Here is a 17,484-nt window from a genome sequence, read left to right as displayed (position 1 = left end):
GATGCGGGATTCGATCCCAGGACTCCAGGATCACGACCTGAGCCGAAGGCAGGTGCTTAACCAACTGAGCCACCCAGGTGCCCATGTATTAAGGTCTTGTAGGGAGGGAGGTACTCTGGAGGACATCCAGTCTATCTGACCCTTAGTATGCTTTTTTTTTAGAAAAGGTTTTATTTATTTGTTTGAAAAAGAGAGCGTGCCTGTACATGCACAAGCGTGCACGAGTTGGGGGGTGAGGACAGAGAGGGACAAGCAGACTCCACATTGATCATGGAGCCCCACACCGGGCTTGATCTCATGACTCTGAGATCAGGACCTGACCCAAAACCAGGAGTCAGACACTTAGCTGATTCTTGATTTCCACACCTTCACTTCGCCCTCGTCTTCCCAGTCATGTTTTTCTCTGAACATCTGTCTCTCCTTTGACTGTCTCATCTTTATGGGGATGCCTCTTTCATTTCAGGCAGCTTTGACTGGTAGAAAGCTTTGTGGATTGAACAAAATCTTCGTCCACATTCTGAAGGCAGCTCTTTACGTGTGAACAGAGCTGGCACGATGTCTTTGCAGGCTGGGTTCCCCGGGACTCAGACTCTGGAATGCTGGTTAGCAGGCAGCCTGTTTATGAGAAGTATCCTTTGGATCAACACTGTGGAAGAAAGTGGACCAAAGCTAGAGTGGGCAGAAGAAGTGGAGCTCCAGTAAGGATGGCCCTGGCCAACCTACAGGGATCTCTGGAGCTCGAGGCTTTCCCGAGTTGTCCTGATTTGGGCTGAGGTGGCTTTGATCCGTCATTGAATGTGGGCTGCTTGAGTAGGTCTGTGGTCTTGGAGAGACAGCTCTGGAAGGCTGAGGCAGTTCCTGAAGCTTCTAACCAGTAGGCAGAAGAGTAAGTGCTCAGTCAAGACCCACCTAGTCTTGGCATTGTTTTTCGGTATTTAGACATTGTTTATTCATTTTAGAGAGAAAGGGAGAGCATGATCAGGGGGAGGGACAGAGGGAGACAGACAGAATCTCAAGCAGACGCCCCATGGATTGTGAAGCCCGTGGTGGGGCTCCATCTCATGACCCCGAGATCATGGCCTGAGCTGAAATCAAGAGTCAGAAGTTCAACCAGCTGAGTCACCCAGGCACCTCTGGAATCTTTCATTGAGCAAAAAGGTGAGCTTGTCATGGAGCTAATTTCTGAAACAGATTCCTAGAACTCTGGGGAGGGATCCTCCCTAGGAGTCATCACAGCCCAGGGGGAGCTGGAGCCGGGTCACCGAGTTGTGTCACCTGAGCGTCCCAGCCGCAGAGGCAACATCGGGGCTTTCCGCCAAGGGCACTGTGTTCACCGTACAATCCTGGTTTCATCCAGGAAATGTTCATTATTAATGCAGCCTGAATCATGTCATTAGCTCATAGACATTATCACTATTGGCTTTTGATGACCATCCATTAGACCCCTAATTCTTTTTCTCATGTGCAAATCTCTTCCTGCACAGAAGTCCTGGAAACCAAAGCAGCTGTATGACTTATTTTCTTAGAATAAACATTAAATTTTTAAATATTTTATTTATTTCTCAGAGAGAAAGAAAGCACAAGCAGGGGGAGGGGCACTGGGAGAGGGAGAAATGGGCTCCCTGCGGAACAGGGAGCCTGATGAGCCCCTCGAAACCCCAGAACCCTGGGATCATGACCTCAGCTGAAGGCAGACACTTAACTGATGGGCCTCCCTCCTGGGGTGTCCCTAAATTTTTCTTTATGTTTATAACCAACATATGAGTCTCTCCCTGACCCCTTCAAGCTCCCTCAAAATTAAATTTCGTTTGCACAAAAACATTAATTGGCAATGACTTGGGGCTTTTGAGTGGGGGATGGCACAAGATTTTTTTTTTTTTTTTAAAGAAAAATAGGTATTTTTATATCGAGGGGAAATAAGCTGCGTTCACTGAATGGGAATAGCAACAATTTTCTTTACCTGCAATGTTAGGAGTCCCATAAACATCAGAGTTGAAGTGCCATGTTCTCAATTTTTTTATTATTATTTTTAAGATTTTTATTTATTTGACAGAGCACAAGCAGGAGGAGGAGCAGGCAGAGGGAGAGGGAGAAGCAGGCTCCCTGCTGAGCAGAGAGCCCGATGCGGGGCTCGATCTCAGGACCCTGTGATCATGACCTGAGCTGAAGGCAGACGCTCCACCGACTGAGCCACCCAGGCGCCCCGTCAACTTATTCCTGCGCTGTTTTAGACCCTTAAAGACCGATGACGTGGTCGGCTGTCCGGAGGGCTCTCCATTCATCTGGCTTTATGGGAGCAGGGGCACCTGAAGGACAATGCTCCTGCCGCAGTGGGACTGCAGCCAAACCACACACTCCCGGCCAGCACCAGCCGGGGGGCTGGAAGGAGAAAGCAAGGGGAACAGGGCAGTTGCACGTGTCCAGATCGTGGCATCCTGAGGCCTCCTGAGTCAGCAGGAAGGGAGGGGTGGTTTCCACCTGCCTCTCTCCTTCACCTTGCCCTTTGTTTTCCAGACTCGCCAGGGATCTTTAAAAACAAAGTTCTCCTCAATGTAAACCCTAAAGACAGCCCTGCTTGGTTCTGATTGGCGGCCGTCGTGGGGGCGCAAGTTCTGATTGGTGGAGACGGGAGTGCCTGGTGCTGATTGGCAGGGACCCCTTCGGGGCAACCAGGCTCTTTCCCGCCTCTGGGTGAGAATTCTCAGCGCCTGTCCCCAGCCTGTTCCCAGCTTGTCCCCGGCTCCCCAGCCCTCCAGCGCCGGGTGCATCTCGGAAGCTGCAGCGTAGGTGCCCGCCCTTCCCCACCCCAGAGGGCACCTGCCGCCGTGTCAGCCCTCCCAGGGTTCCTTCACGTTTCCTCGTGTTGTGCCGGCTCTAAGACACCTGCACCAGCTCAAGGTCAAGGGCCTCCCTGGCCCCCCGTGATTAGCCACAGGCACGCACGGCGGCTCGGGGACCAGGAAAGATGACCAGCATGAAGATGGCTCCTCAATAGCTCTGTCGACAACCCATGAGAACACAGGGAAAATCACGCACATCACTTCTCATCACCATCTCCAGATTTCAGAAATGTTGCCAAGGAGGGCAGAAAACCCACTCTCCAGGGCCAGGCTCCCCATCGGCTTAACTGGCTTTTGGGAAATGCAGCGGTGGGTGTTGAAGACAGGCTCTGCGCCCTGCCAGCCCTAGCTCCCAGCCCTCCTCCAGTCGGCCTTGTGCTTTCCAGGGCTCTTGGGCTCATCTCCGAGCACCTACAAAACATCCCTCCCTGTAACTGTGCGAGGCGAGAGTGAGGTCTCAGAAAGGCACCCAGGACCTGAAAACCAGGTTTTCCCTCTTGTTAAGATCTCGGAAGGCATCTGACTTGTCCCAGTTTGTCCTTTTTGGAATAGGAAAATTTTTCATTTCATTTTTACTGTAGTAATCCACGGAAGAACGAAAAAATCCAAGTGGAAATCGTGCAGGGAAAAAGCAATTCCATTACAAATGGGACCTGGAGTAGTTGAGAAGTGGAGGAGGAGAAAGGGCTCGCGTCCCACAGCCAGCGCAGCTAAGACACCGCTGAGCCCATGAGGTCACAGAAGGGTTGCTGTGGAAAGTTCCCCAGGAGAACGGTCTCTGAGCCTCCGGGGAAGCAAAATGCGGGTGCTGGGCCGAGGGCTGTTGGCCATGCAAGCACTGTCCCTAGAAAGGCTTTTGCAGACAGATTTCCCTCATCTCCCCCAGACCTTGCTCTCCCTCAGGTCTGTGTTGTGTCGTTTTTGTACTGTAACCATTTCAGCATTTCTCATTAGCATTGACTGTTATTTAAATTATTGATCCCTTAAGTGTTCATACCTTGCTAGACTGAGTAGTAATTAGTTAAATGGGGGGTGGGGGAGATTTACACACTCACACACACACAGGTACTCATCAATATGCATGATTTCTAAAATTCTATTATCTATTATTGTTTTCCTCTCTATTCCTACTTGTCTTATTCTCTGACAAATCCAGGATGGTTTGCAGACTGGTAGGCAAACATGGCATTTCCTGTGGCCTATATTAAAATCGGCAGTGGCCAAGGAGCTGCGGAGGGTACTTCCCAGGACAGAGAAAAGCTCACTCTGCTCGAGGAGCTTGACATCTGCGCACACAGGCTGTGTCCCTGCAGGGACACAGCCCCGCCTGCTCCCTGACCCTACTCTTCCTGCCTTTCTGCCAATGTGTCATTCTGCGCAGAAGGGAAGAGACCAGATGGATTCTGGCCAGAGTTAATACTAATGTACTTCTATTTGTGAGTAATCATTTTTAACAGAAAATGGGGTTTGCTATCCTAAAGGGAAGGTCAGACAGAGAAGGCTAAACGCCTTGTCATGAGAAGCTGGTCTCGCTGAGGGAAAAGAAGGAGGCAGAGGGGCTGACGGTCGTTGGTGCAGAGCAGAGGAATCAAAAGCTAAGCCTAGGAATATACCAATTTAAAAACCATCTTTTTGCACAAGGGGAGGAAATGAATCATTTAGCTTCGGCTCGGTGCAGCCAGGAATCTTATATCTGGAACAAGGCCCGAGTAAGATCAAGATAACCCAAGAGCTAAAACTAAATGGAAACCATCGGCCATCTCTCTTCTCTGCCACCACGTTCTGGCCATTTGCTGCCCCTTTGCAGACACATTGATCCCACAGCTGTGCTGATGCTGTGTTTTCGGTTTACAGACCCACGACACTGCAGATGCCTCAGGAATCCAGAAAGGGCCTCTGAGAGCTGCTTCCCAGAGCTCCTCTTGTCTAGTCCCCTCTGCTTCTCTTGCCCTGATGAGCCTCTCCCTCTGGCCCTCGGCACTGGTATCACACGGTGGCCCTGATAGGATTGCCAGATTTAGCAAGAAAAATATGAGATGCCCAGTTAGATTTGATCTTCAGATACACAAGTCCTTTCTCAGTATATCTCATGCAATAACTGAGCATTTGCTGTATTTATCTGACATCCAAGGGGGCTGCGGTAGCAATCCCAGGGAATAAGCCCTGTAGATATCCCCAGCTTCTTGTTTAGACATAGAAACTCTTTCCTTTGCTCTGCTGATCTTGACCGTTAAAGAAGTCGCCAAAGCTGCTTGGATCCCAGTTTCGTTTCTGACTCAAGAGAGTCAAATGGTCAGGGTTGACACAGCCAGGAAGTGCTCACGCACGAGATCTGTTGCAGAGCTAGTCTCTCTGGATTCGCAGGGAATAGACCCCTTGGCGGGTCCCTTCATTTCAGGAGCACTTGTGATAAGGGATTGTCCCCGAGAACCAGGCCTCCTGGACCTGTACTGTGTGTAGAGTAGGTCTTGGAGACTCTGTACTGTAGGGGCTGTTGTGGGACTCCAGCCTGAGTGCTCTCCCCGAAGCCTAGTGGACGGCTGTTCCTCCCCATTGCCAGGACTGGATGTAGACGCTGTACCCCAAATTAAAGTGATCTGTTTTGAGCAGATACCATTGACTAAATCTCCTGATTCTTTGTTGCTTTGGAGACTCCACACTCTCCAAAGAACCCATTCTTGTCCAGTTCATGATCCTCTCTTATGTTCAGGTTCCCAGAAGAACATCAGCCTAGGGTACCACTCCCCCAATTCAATCAACTGCAGCCAGGGCTCTACGGTGACAATACATGAAACACAACAACTTGTTGAGAAGGAAACACCTGCGGTGGTCTCTTACTCAGAAGGGGCTTTGGGCACAGTGGGAGCTTCCCACTCTATGGGTCTATTCATTTATTCACCTCTTACTTGCATAGGCAGCTTCAAAGAACTTCATCCAACTCTTGCAACCCAACAAATACAGACATCCACATTGTCTTTTCTCAGTGATGGAGAACAGAATGCTTTGGACATTTTAAAGCTTGATGTCATTTGAGAGATTACATATGTAGGAAACTGATGTTCAGGCTGAACATCTAGCTTCTGGACCCTATTCTGGAGAACAGAATGCTTTGGACATTTTAAAGTTTGATGTCATTTGAGAGATTACATAGGTAGGAAACTGATGTTCAGGCTGAACATCTAGCTACTGGACCCCGTTCATCATCGCTCCAGGGACCACCTGCCTTCTTTGGCTCTTCTGAACCATGAAACGATCCTGTACCCTGAGTCTCTTCTCCAGGGTTGACCAAATTACTCTTCCTACTGCAACAATTTAGTTTTTCCAATGGAGAAGAAATTGAAATGGGGCAAAAAACCAGATTGGTGACTTTATTTACAGTCACTTTTGGATCAAGTTCCTATCCACACCAGAGCGTAGGCAAGGACACCTTTCTTCTTTGTTTAGTTTGCATGGAGTTTGTCCACCCCCAATCTTGTACTCAGAAAATAACAAGCAGGGGCTGTCATCATTCCAATAAATGATGTGAGCCTTCTCTACTCCCTGAAGGCATATCTCCTTCCTGACCCTTGATCCGAGGCAATTAAGAAAAGCAATAAAATCACAAAACCTCACTTTTGATCAATGCATTCCGGCCAGAGGGAGGGAAAGCGGGCTGTCCTTACAGAATATCTATAATTAGATTGGGTTTGGAACTCGGACTGCTGCACCGAGAAGAGGACAAACACCGTTTAAATCGCCCTCTCAATACTTCAGAAGGAGCCAGAGGGACCCAAAAGCTCCGAGCAGAACTGGGGGTGAAGTCAAGGCATTTTGAACGATGACCTTATTGCAACATGCTATACGTGGGCACGTGAGAAGTTGGGTCTTGTACAAATGAGGGGTGGTACTTGGAGGTCATCCTTTCTCTGTAGCCTAATGAACTAAAAGCAGTGAAAAGGAATAAGGTATTCAGACAGACAGTACGGGTTCCCTTGCCCCTGTAACACCCCCAGGTGCCATGAAGCTACAAACTGGAGTTCAAAAAAATTAACAACTCTATTGAGGTATAATTTATGTACATAACGGTATCTGTGTAAATTGTCTAACCCAATGCATTTGGAAAGACGTATGTATCCACGAACTTAGGGCCACAATCAAGATACAGAACATTTCCACCAATTCCAAAAGTAGCCCTGGGACCCCTGCCGCCCACGCTTCTGCCATCCTGTTCCCCTCAGTGAGCCACTGATCTGTTTCTGCCACTGTGGATTAATTTGCATCATCTAAAATTTTATATGAATGGAAACACAAGACATGTACTCTCTTGTCACTGGCTTCTTTCACTCAGAATAAATACTTTGAGATTAATCCATATCACTTTTATAGTCACAAGATTGTGTTTCTTATTGCTGACTAGTATTCTGTTAGTGATGGGAACTAGTGTGTTCTCACGTATTTGCTATTATAGATAAAGCTGCCATGAACACGTATGTGTGAGTTTTTGTGTGGACACCTTTTCATGGCTCTTAAGCAAGAACCTAGATGTGGAATGACTGGGTTGTGCAGGAGAGGTGTGCTTAACTCTGAAAGAAAGTGCAAGCTGTTTTCTAAAGTGGTGGTACTATTCCCTATGCCCACTGGCTGTGTATTAGGATCTGGTTACTCCGTATCCTCACCACCACTTTACAGTGTCAGTCTCCCTGTGTAACTTAATTTTTTTTTTAAAGATTTCTTTATTTATTTGAGACAGAGAGAGAGCAGGGGGGAGGGGCAGAGAGAGAGAGAGGGAGAGAGAAGCTCAAGCAGACTCTGCACTGAGCATGGGGCCCGACGCAGGACTTGATCTCATGACCCTGAGAGCACGACCTGAGCCGAAACCAAGAGTCAGATGTTTAACTGACTGTACCACCTAGGTGCCCTATCTTTTGTGTAACTTAAAACTTGCCTTTGAAATTATCTTCAGGTGTAGAGTTCAGTCACAGTAAATGCATTACAGTGTTGTACTACCATCACCACTTCTCTCTATTTTCAAAACTTTCTCAGCACCGAAACAGAAACACTGACAATTAAAAGATAACTCCATTTCCCCTTCCGTCGGCCCCTGGCAACCATTGTTTTACTTCATGTCACTTTGAATTTGCCCACATTTCTTATAAATGGAATTGCACAATATTTGCTCGTGCCTGGTTTGTTTCTCATAATGTAGTGTTGTTCATGTTTGCCCATGTTGTTGTAGACATTTCATTGATCTTACTGTGGTTTTGATTTGCATTTCTCTAATGACTAAAGATGTTGAGCATCTTTTCACGTATTTATGGGCCATTTGTATATCTTCTTTAGAAAAACGTGTATTCAAGTTCTTTGTCCATTTTTCATTGGATTTTTTTGTTGGATCGTAGAAGTTCTGTGTAGATTCTGGATATTAAACCCTTAGCAGATATTTGATCTGCAACAATTTCCACTCATCCTGTGGCTTGTCTTTTCATTTTCTCCATAATTTCCTTTGATGCACAAAATCTTAGAGTATTTGTGACATCAAACTTACCTGTCTTTTGTTGCTTGTGCTTTTGATGTCATATCTAAGACTCCATTCCCAAATCCATAGTCATGAAGATTCACCTTCATGTTTTCCTCTAAGAGTTTTACGGAGTTAGCTCATACATAGGCCACTGATCCGTTTTGCACTAATTTTTGTATATGGTATGAGGCAGGGATCTAATCTCACTCTTTTGCATGTGGAAATCCAGTTGTCCCAGAACAACCATCTGGGGAAGAGTATTCTTTCCCCTTGAATGGACTGGACGTCCTTGACATCAAAAATCAACTGGCCAAAGATGTTTGGGTCTATTTTTCAACTCTCAATTTGATTATTTGGTCTATATGTTTATCCTTATGCTAATGTCACAGTTTTGAATCTTTTTTTAAGATTTTATTTATTTATTTGACAGAGATCAAGTAGGCAGAGAGGCAGGCAGAGAGAGAGGAGGAAGCAGGCTCCCCGCTGAGCAGAGAGCCTGATGCAGGCCTTGATCCCAGGACCCTGGGATCATGACCTGAGCCAAAGGCAGAGGCTTTAACCCACTGAACCACCCAGGCACCCCTGATTACTGTAGTTTTATGATATGTTTTGAAGTCGGGAAATGTGAATCCTCCAGTTTTGGTTTTTTTTTCCAAGACTGTTTGAGCTATTGGTACCCCTTTGCAATGCCACATAAATTTGGTATTTAGCCTTTCCATTTCTGCTAAAAAAAAAAATGGCCATTGGAATTTTGATGATTACACTGGGTTTGTAGATTGTTTTCAGTGTATTGACATCTTAATATATCCATAAACACAGGATAACATTCCATTTATTTAGATATTCTTTAATTTCTTCCAGTGGTGTTTCTTAATTTTCGGTATGCAAGTCTTCTCTTCCTTGGCTAAATTCATTCATATGTATTTTATTCTTTTCGATTCTTCTTCTTATTATTATTCCTGTAGATTATATTATGAATGAATTGCCTTCTTAATTGCCTTTCTGGAATTTTAATTGCTGGTATTTAAAAATGATTAATTTTGGTGTGCCTGGGTAGCTCAGTCGGTGTTCACTCAGGTCGTGTTCCCAGGGTCCTGGGATTGAGTCCCATGTCAGGCTCCCTGCTTAGTGGGGAGTCTACTTCTCCTTCTGTCTCTGCCCCTCCTCCTGCTCATGTACTCTCTCTCTCTAACAACTAAATAAATTCTTTTAAAAAATTTAAAATTCTTTTTAAAAATTCTTTTAAAAAATGATTTTTGTGGACCCAGTAAACTTTGATGGGTTCATTTATTAGCTCTGGTAGCTTTCTCGTGGATTCTTTCTCGTGGATTCTCGTGGAACATATATATATGTATATAGTATATGTATATACATGTATATATGTATATATATGTATATAGTCACCTGCAAATAGTTTTACATCTTCTTTTTCAATTTGGATGCTTTTTTGGAGCGGGGGTGGAATCTAATTCTGGCTAGAACTTCCGTACTGTGTTGAATAGCAATAGTAAAAGTAGAATCCTGATCTCAAGGAGAAAGTTCCCAGTCTTTCACCACATTAGCTGTAGGGTTTTTGTTTGTTTGTTTGTTTGTTTGTTTTTGAAATTCTCTTTATCATGTTGAGGAAGTTCCCTTCTATTCCTAGGTTATTGAGAGATTTTTGATGAAAGAATGTTGCATTTTTGTCAAATGCCTTTTCTGCCTTGGTTTAGATAATCATGTCCCTCCTCCTCTGCTTTGTTCTATTAAAGGCATTATTACATTAATTTTCTTAAGCCAGACCACCCTTACATTCCTGGGGTAGAGTCAGTCTTGGTAATTTTAATCATTCTAGCAGGTTTCTCACTGCTTCCATTTGCATTTTCTTGATGACTAATGATATTCAACATCTTTTTGTGCTCATTAGCCATTGGTGTATTTTCTTTTGTAAAGGATGTCCAGAGATTTTTAACTGGATTGTTCATCATAATATTGAGTTGTACAATCTTCACATATTATGAATACAAGGCCTTTATCGAATAAATGTATTGCAAATATTTTTTTCTGTTCCTCAGTCTGCTTTTTCATTTTCCTATGTAATTCAAGGAGTAAAAGTTTTTATTATTTATTTATTTATTTAAGACTTTATGTTTAAGTAATCTCTACATCCAATGTGGGGCTCGAACTCACAACCCTGAGATCAAGAGCCACATGCTCTAACCATCTAAGCCAGCTAGGTGCCCCCAAGGAGTACAAGTTTTTAAATTTCAGTAAATAGTTTTTCTTATATGGTTTATATATTTTTGTGTTCTAAGAAACCTTTGCTTACCCAAAGGTTGCAAAGATTTTCTCATTTTCTTTTAGAAGTTTCATAGTTTTAGCATTTGCATTTGGATCCATTTATTTCTAGTTAATTTTTATGTGTGAGGTGAAGGTCGCAAATGGGACATGTGGTTGTTCCAGCCTTAGGTGTTGAAGATTTCCCTTTGCCCCACTGAATTACCTTGGAGCCTCTGTAGAGGATCTCCGGTGCCCATAAACACAGACACGTCTGGACTGTCCTCGTGCCACATCAGTTTTGTTACCGTACCACTGAGTTTCAAAACCAAGAAGTACATGTCCTGCGATTTTGTTCTCAGGTTTCATTGGCTATCTTTTCTTTCTCTCTCTCTCTTTTTTAAGGTTTATTTATTTATTTGAAAGGTTGGGGGAGAACTCCAGGAACAGGGGCAGAGGGGGAGGAAGAGAGAATCCCAAGCAGACTCTGCAGGGAGTGAAGAGCGGAGTCCAACATGGAGCTCGATCTCATGAACTTGAGATCACGACCTGAGCAGAAACCAAGGTCTTAACCTCAACTGACTGTACTACCCAGGCACCCCTCACTGGCTATCTTCTAAGTCACCTGCAACCCTGCATGAATTTTAAAATCAGCCTGTCCACTCGTAGACACTGCTAGGACTTTGAGGTGGTACAGGTCTGCGGATCCATCTGGAGGGAACATACATCGTCACAACATGGCATCTTCTACTCCACAGGCAGTCTGTGTCTCTTCATTTATTTAGGTCTCCTTCTTTCAGCAGTGGTTTCTAGTTGCCATTGCACAGGTTTTGCACACATTTTGTTAAATTTGAGAGTCTTAGGTTTTTGGTCCTATTGTAAGTGAAAATGAATTTTGATTCATTTATTTGCAATTTTTAATTTCATGTTCCAATGGTTCATTGCTGGTACCCACAAATACTACTGATTTTTTTGTGTATTGATCTTGCCTCCTACGACTTCGCTAAACTCACTTATTCTAATAGCATTCTACAGATTCCTTAGGGTTTTCTTGATTAACAATCATGTCATTGGAAAAAGTTTTATTTTGTCCTTTCTAGTTGGTATGCCTTTTATTTCTTGCCTTTTCGTAGGTGACCCTGTACAACACTGAATACAAGTGGTCAGAATGACCATTTTTGCCTTGCTGCTGACCTGAGGAAGAAAAGCATTTGTCTTTTTCAACTAGGTATTTGATATTGGCTGTGAGTTTTTCAGAAATGCCCTTGAGCAAGTTAAGGAAGTCCTAGTTTGCTCAGAGTTTTTATCATGAATGGTGTATGAACTGTACACACTTATTGGTATGGTAATATGGTTTCCCTTTGTTTGTTGAAATAGTAAATTATATTGAGTGACTTTTTTAAAAAAGATTTTATTTATTTATCTGACAGAGATCACAAGTAGGCAGAGATGCAGGCAGAGAGAGGGGGAAGCAGGCTCCCTGCTGAGCAGACAGCCCGATGCGGGACTTGATCCCAGGGCCCTGAGATCATGACCTGAGCTGAAGGCAGAGCTTTTAACCCACTGAGCCACCCAGGCGCCCCATATTGAGTGATTTTTGAATGTGAAAACAACATGGTACTTCTGGGGTTAATCTCAATTGGTCTCAATGCTGTATTTTCTCATGTATGTTGTTAGATTGGACTGACTAGTATTTATTAGGGATTCTGTGTCTAAGTTCATGAGTGATGTTGGTCTTTAACTACTTTTTCTTATTGTCTTGTCTGGTTTTGGTCTCAGAGTGATGCTGGTCCCATGAAACAAACTGGCAAGTACACTCTCCTTTCTGAGGTGTTTTGTCAGATGGGTATGATTACTGAGGAAATTACTGGACCTGGAGTTTTGTGAGGTTTTCATTTGTGTTATTCAAGGCTATTTGGATTTTCAATTTTGTTTTTGCTTTTAAAGGTTTTATTTGAGAGACAAAGAGTGAGCCAAGGACAGACAGAGCATGAGTGGGGTGAGGGGCAGTGGGAGAGGGAGAAGCAGACGCCCTGCTGAGCAGAGAGCCCAATGTGGGGCTCGATCCCAGGACCTTTAGATCATGACCTGAGCCAAAGGCAGATGCTTCACAGACTCAGCCACCCATGCGCCCTAGAATTTTACTTTTATTCTTTATAGAGCTGACACCTGGTCAGAGAGAATGAACTCGAGTTTCTATTTCCACGGGTAGCAAGAACCTCAGTTTCTTCATTTTGATTCCTCCTTCCCAAACTCATGCGCCTCACCTGACACTAACTTCTTTAAGCTGCTAGATTTCTTGTTCCTGGAGCTCCAGCACCCAGCTCAGTCCTAGGCCCGCGGCAGGCACACACACGTTTGTGGAGGTGCAAAGCAGCAACCGCCACAGCTCACGGTCTGCACCAATCTCAGGGCAACGGGCAGAAAGTTGAGTTCAGGAGTCCCTCTCATTAGAACCAGGGAAGAGAGATCCCTGTCTCTCAGCACCCTAAACCCAGGAAGAGCTAAACTGTCCTAGAACTCTCCAGGAAATGTTTAGCTTACCCTAGTTTTTATAGGGCTAGTGCATGGGGCACCATAGATGTTGATCTCTGAGGTTATTCAAACGGCAGATGGCACCAGAATTTGTGCCCAAGCCTTGATTGCACTTGTTCTTTTCGAGGGTGCAGATAACGTGACAGGATGGAAAGCAGAGACGGGACTGGGGAGATACAAACCTGCAGGGAGGGATGTGTGTTTCCGGACGTAAGCATCACACAAATACAGGTGCAAACACCACACACACTGCGCGGGGAAGTATCCAGGGGTGTATGAGTATTACTGAAACCCACAGAAATCCACAAGAGTTCGGCAGATCATGGCAGTGGGGAGACAAAAATCAGTCTCTTTTTGAATTGGGGGGTAAATGCCCACAAAGCCAGCCTCTCAGCAAGCGGGTTCACAGCCAAAGGGTTTCTCTGTCTTTTTCCGACCTTCCCTGACTCTCTTTCAATTCCTGCCCCTCCGCACCCTGCCGCCCCAGCACGCCCCAGTTCACACCTGTCCTTTCAAAATAAGGCCTGCTTTCAAATTTCAAATCCTCTCGGCATAATACACAGATTCACAGCCCAGTGGATTTTGATTTTTAAATCCGAAGGAATGAGTTTTCAGAGTAAATTTCAGTTCCTGTGTCAGGCAGACAGGGGAACGTTTAGAACCAAAAGAGCTTTCACGTAGGGACCTCTTAGACTTCCCAAAATAGACGGCCATCTGCTCATGGGGCCAGACCAACCTCTCAAGGCATTTCACTGTTGCTTTAAAGCCATTTTTCTCAGTACCCCACAGCTCAAAGAAATTCTTGGAGACGCTGTGTTGGTGTCATTTTAAATTACAAGCTTGATCTGTTACCCTCAAATACAGTTTTTGGGGAAGATTAGTTACAAATAATTGTCAGTACTTTCAAATGGGAGAAAAAATTACATTGTAGTAAAACCGGATGATTTTTTTACGCGTGAAATAACAATTTCTTTTTTTTTTTTAATCACCAGATGGAATTACTCCAATTCATGCAATAAATGACTATTACATTTTTTTTAAAGTTGCCCTAAGTTTTTCTAGTTGAGATTTCATGCTCATTTTAAGTCAAGATACCAAGATATTCCTGAGCTCACCTCACACTCCCTGGGAAGTGTGAGGACACATATGGTTCGTCTGACACCCAAATGGGCCCCTGAGAACCAGGTAGTCTGTCTCAGTCCTGTGCCTCAGTGTGAGGTCTTCGGCTTCAGAAACGGGTGGCCCTGGTGGCAAATGTGATGCTACAGATTATTTAGGACTTTGATAGTGACCTAAAAGAGGTGAACAGGAGGGAAATTCTGATTTATCTTGACATAAAACTGGCAGAAATCCCCACCACCAAATTCCTGTAACTAGAAATCACGAGGGTTAAACAGAAGAGGTTTGTCTTTGATGGGGATGCCCCGCACGGCAGACTTGGGTGAATGTCTTTTCTAGAACCACATGAGATAGTACCATCAACATTTTACATAGTTTACATACCATCTGAATACAAATTCTTAAAATTTATAATAGAACATTAAAATAATCTTCTAATAAAATCAGCCTTAAGTATAAGGAATCTAAATTTTAGTCTCTTGTACACTTCTAAATAAATATCTTTGATCTATAATCCTTGAAAATATTACAGTTTATGGTACATGATAGAGACAAGTCAAATGGTATTATAAGTGAAAATAAAACACCGACTTAAAAATGAACAAGCCTAAAAGTACACTGAACCGAAATTGTAGAAAATCAAAACACTAAGTACATAGCAATTAAATTCGTAGCATCGGGATAACCGAACGCATGCTCAACAACAGACTTCCAACTTATATAAAAAGCCCTTTAAAATTCATATAATCTAAATAAATAAGAGAAACACACAGGGAGGTACTGTACCAGCCAGTAACAACTAGAAAGTAATTTCTCCCTTTTTCTTTCAAGTGATCCTAACAAAAAACATGAAATAATGGTCACTTGCTAAAAAACTAGAATTCATGTGTTCTGTTTCTGTTAAAAGGCTGCCTATGCTATAAAAAGCCAAAGTGAGGCTTTCTAAATGGTAGACCACTGTACCTTAGAAAAGGAAATGCCACTGAACTGGCAGATTGAAACAAAAATCAGACACTTACCTATTTAAGATATGATTGAATTTTCGCTTAATGATCCCATAAGAGGTCTAAATCAAGCCCATGATACGAATGCACATTCGAACATCTGAATGTGTGATTTGTTAATACTGAATTATATATCATGATTTAATTTCATGTGCCAAAGTAGTTTATTTTACATAAGACCAGAATTAAAACATCTAGAGCAGGAACTAAAATCTTCTGGATCTTTGTATTCTGGTTCCTAGATTCTCAGAACCTAATAACAGGTGCTCACCTACTGAGAAGTGGGTCTGGCACTCCTCATTCCTCAGGAAGCACTGAACCCATGATGAAGCCGGGTGCCTAAGACTTAGAGGGAGCTCTTTAGTTTTTCCTCTTTACCTCTAGGCCTGTGATTAATTTCTGGCTAGTTAATCAAATTAATTGTCCCAGATCTATCACAGTGTCTGATTTTGGGGCTAAGATTTCTACAACTCATCTGTTCCACAGTTAAGCCTTCCATCTGTGCCCACATATCTGTAGTCAGGTTCAAACGAAGATCATCTTTGTTATTCTACGTCAGGTATTTGCTTATGACAACCGTCTGAAACAGACATGCACGCATGCGCGTGCGCACACACACTCACACACGGATCATCTCACAGATGAAGAACAGAATCTGGAAATAATGCACAAAGCCTAAATTACACAGCTCCCAAAGCTAATTTAAAAAAGACAATGAAACCATAAGGTAACTCCTTTTGATTATACACAAACTTATTGCGTGATGGCTGGAAGCGATGTCTTTGGACCAACACATGTAAACCAAGTGTCCTTTAACCATTAGCTTGACGAGGCAGCTAAAAATGGTGGGGCTCTACCAGCGCCCTTGAAGTTCTGCTGGGCGTAGCTCGCTACACTAGGAAGCAGCACAGAGCGGGCGGACGTGCTCTCCGAAGCCCATTCCTTCCATCCACGATGCTCGGATCGCCCTGTGCCTCAGGGTTGTTCTGAGAATGCCTCTGGATCACCATTTCGAGCTGCCATTTCTGGAAGTCCAGGGCTCCTTGCTGCGGGGAGGGGATGCATGTTACAGAACTCTGAAAATAAACGCTGTTTAGGAAGTTTCTCTCTTTGATTCTCACTGCCAGCATGCCTGTGCCTCTTGAGCGCCACTAGGAGAGGTAGATCCAGTGTTTCAGTTCTGCCATTCCCTGCAGTAGCTTAGTGTAATAGAAGTCCACGTTGTCCGCGAAGTCTGTACAAACGGGCGACTCCATGTCACCAAAAGTGCAGTACAATGCAGTTCCTCCGACACTCAGGAAAACCGTTGCTATGCACAGCAGGACCAGTAAAATACAGGAACCACCTCCCACTTCATCTGCGAACAGAACAGAGTAAGGGTAAACTGGTGCAAAATGGAAATCCCGGTGTCTGCTGTCTTCTCGCTGATCACGGCAAGTAGACGTTTCTAGTGAACCTGAGTCCTCCAGGGGAAAGAGTTGCTGACAGGAAGATACTGCATGTGAGGACTGCATGGGACCCATCTGTCAGGCACCACAGACACACACCTGTCAGACACATGCCTGTCAGTCACCACACACACATACCCTTTAGTCACCACAGACACAAACCTGTCAGTCACCACAGACACACACCTGTCAGTCACCAGACACATACCTGTTAGTCACCACACACACACACACACACACACACACACACACACCCGTCGGTCACCACATACACATACCTGTCAGTCACCACAGACACACACATGTCAGTTACCACAGACACACACTTGTCAATCACCACACAACTGTAAGTCACCACATACACCTGTTATCCCAGACACACACCTGCAGTCACCACAGACACACACCTTTTAGTCACCAGACACACACCTGTCAGTCACCACACACATATACCCATCAGTAACCACAGACACACACCTGTCAGTCACTACACACACACACACCTGTCAAGTCACCACATGCACCTGTTATCACAGACACACATCTGTCAGTCACCACAGACACACACCTTTTAGTCACCAGACACATACCTGTTAGTTACTGGAGACACACATGTGTTACCACACATACCTGTTAGTCACCACAGACACACACCTATCAGTCACCACAGACACAGACATCTGTGGAGCCTGTCAATGTTAAAATGAAAACTAGCTCATTTACACAATGAATATAATCGCCTCTATTAAAAAAGAAAAGAAGGACAGTTCTTCTCTGGTATGCTC

At 44.3% G+C, this 17,484-nt stretch overlaps 1 protein-coding gene across 2 annotated transcripts in view; it reads right to left on the bottom strand.

The window, feature by feature from the left end:
* Positions 1 to 13,944: 13,944 nt before the first annotated feature.
* CNST (consortin, connexin sorting protein) overlaps positions 13,945 to 17,484 on the bottom strand; it is a 112,763-nt gene continuing 109,223 nt past the window's right edge. For both annotated transcript variants that reach the window (XM_045084670.1, XM_045084671.1), the window contains exon 11: positions 13,945 to 16,608. In XM_045084670.1, the coding sequence (XP_044940605.1) occupies positions 16,403 to 16,608 (206 nt within the window). In that variant the 3' untranslated portion in view covers positions 13,945 to 16,402. The remainder of the gene's footprint in view (positions 16,609 to 17,484) is intronic.

Source organism: Mustela putorius, unplaced genomic scaffold (assembly GCF_011764305.1).
Source record: "Mustela putorius furo isolate JIRA1106 unplaced genomic scaffold, ASM1176430v1.1 tig00000785_pilon_pilon_pilon, whole genome shotgun sequence".
In the NCBI taxonomy this organism is placed as follows: Eukaryota; Metazoa; Chordata; class Mammalia; order Carnivora; family Mustelidae; genus Mustela; species Mustela putorius.
Note: the sequence above shows the minus strand (reverse complement) of the source record. Positions and strands in the feature narration are given on the sequence as shown.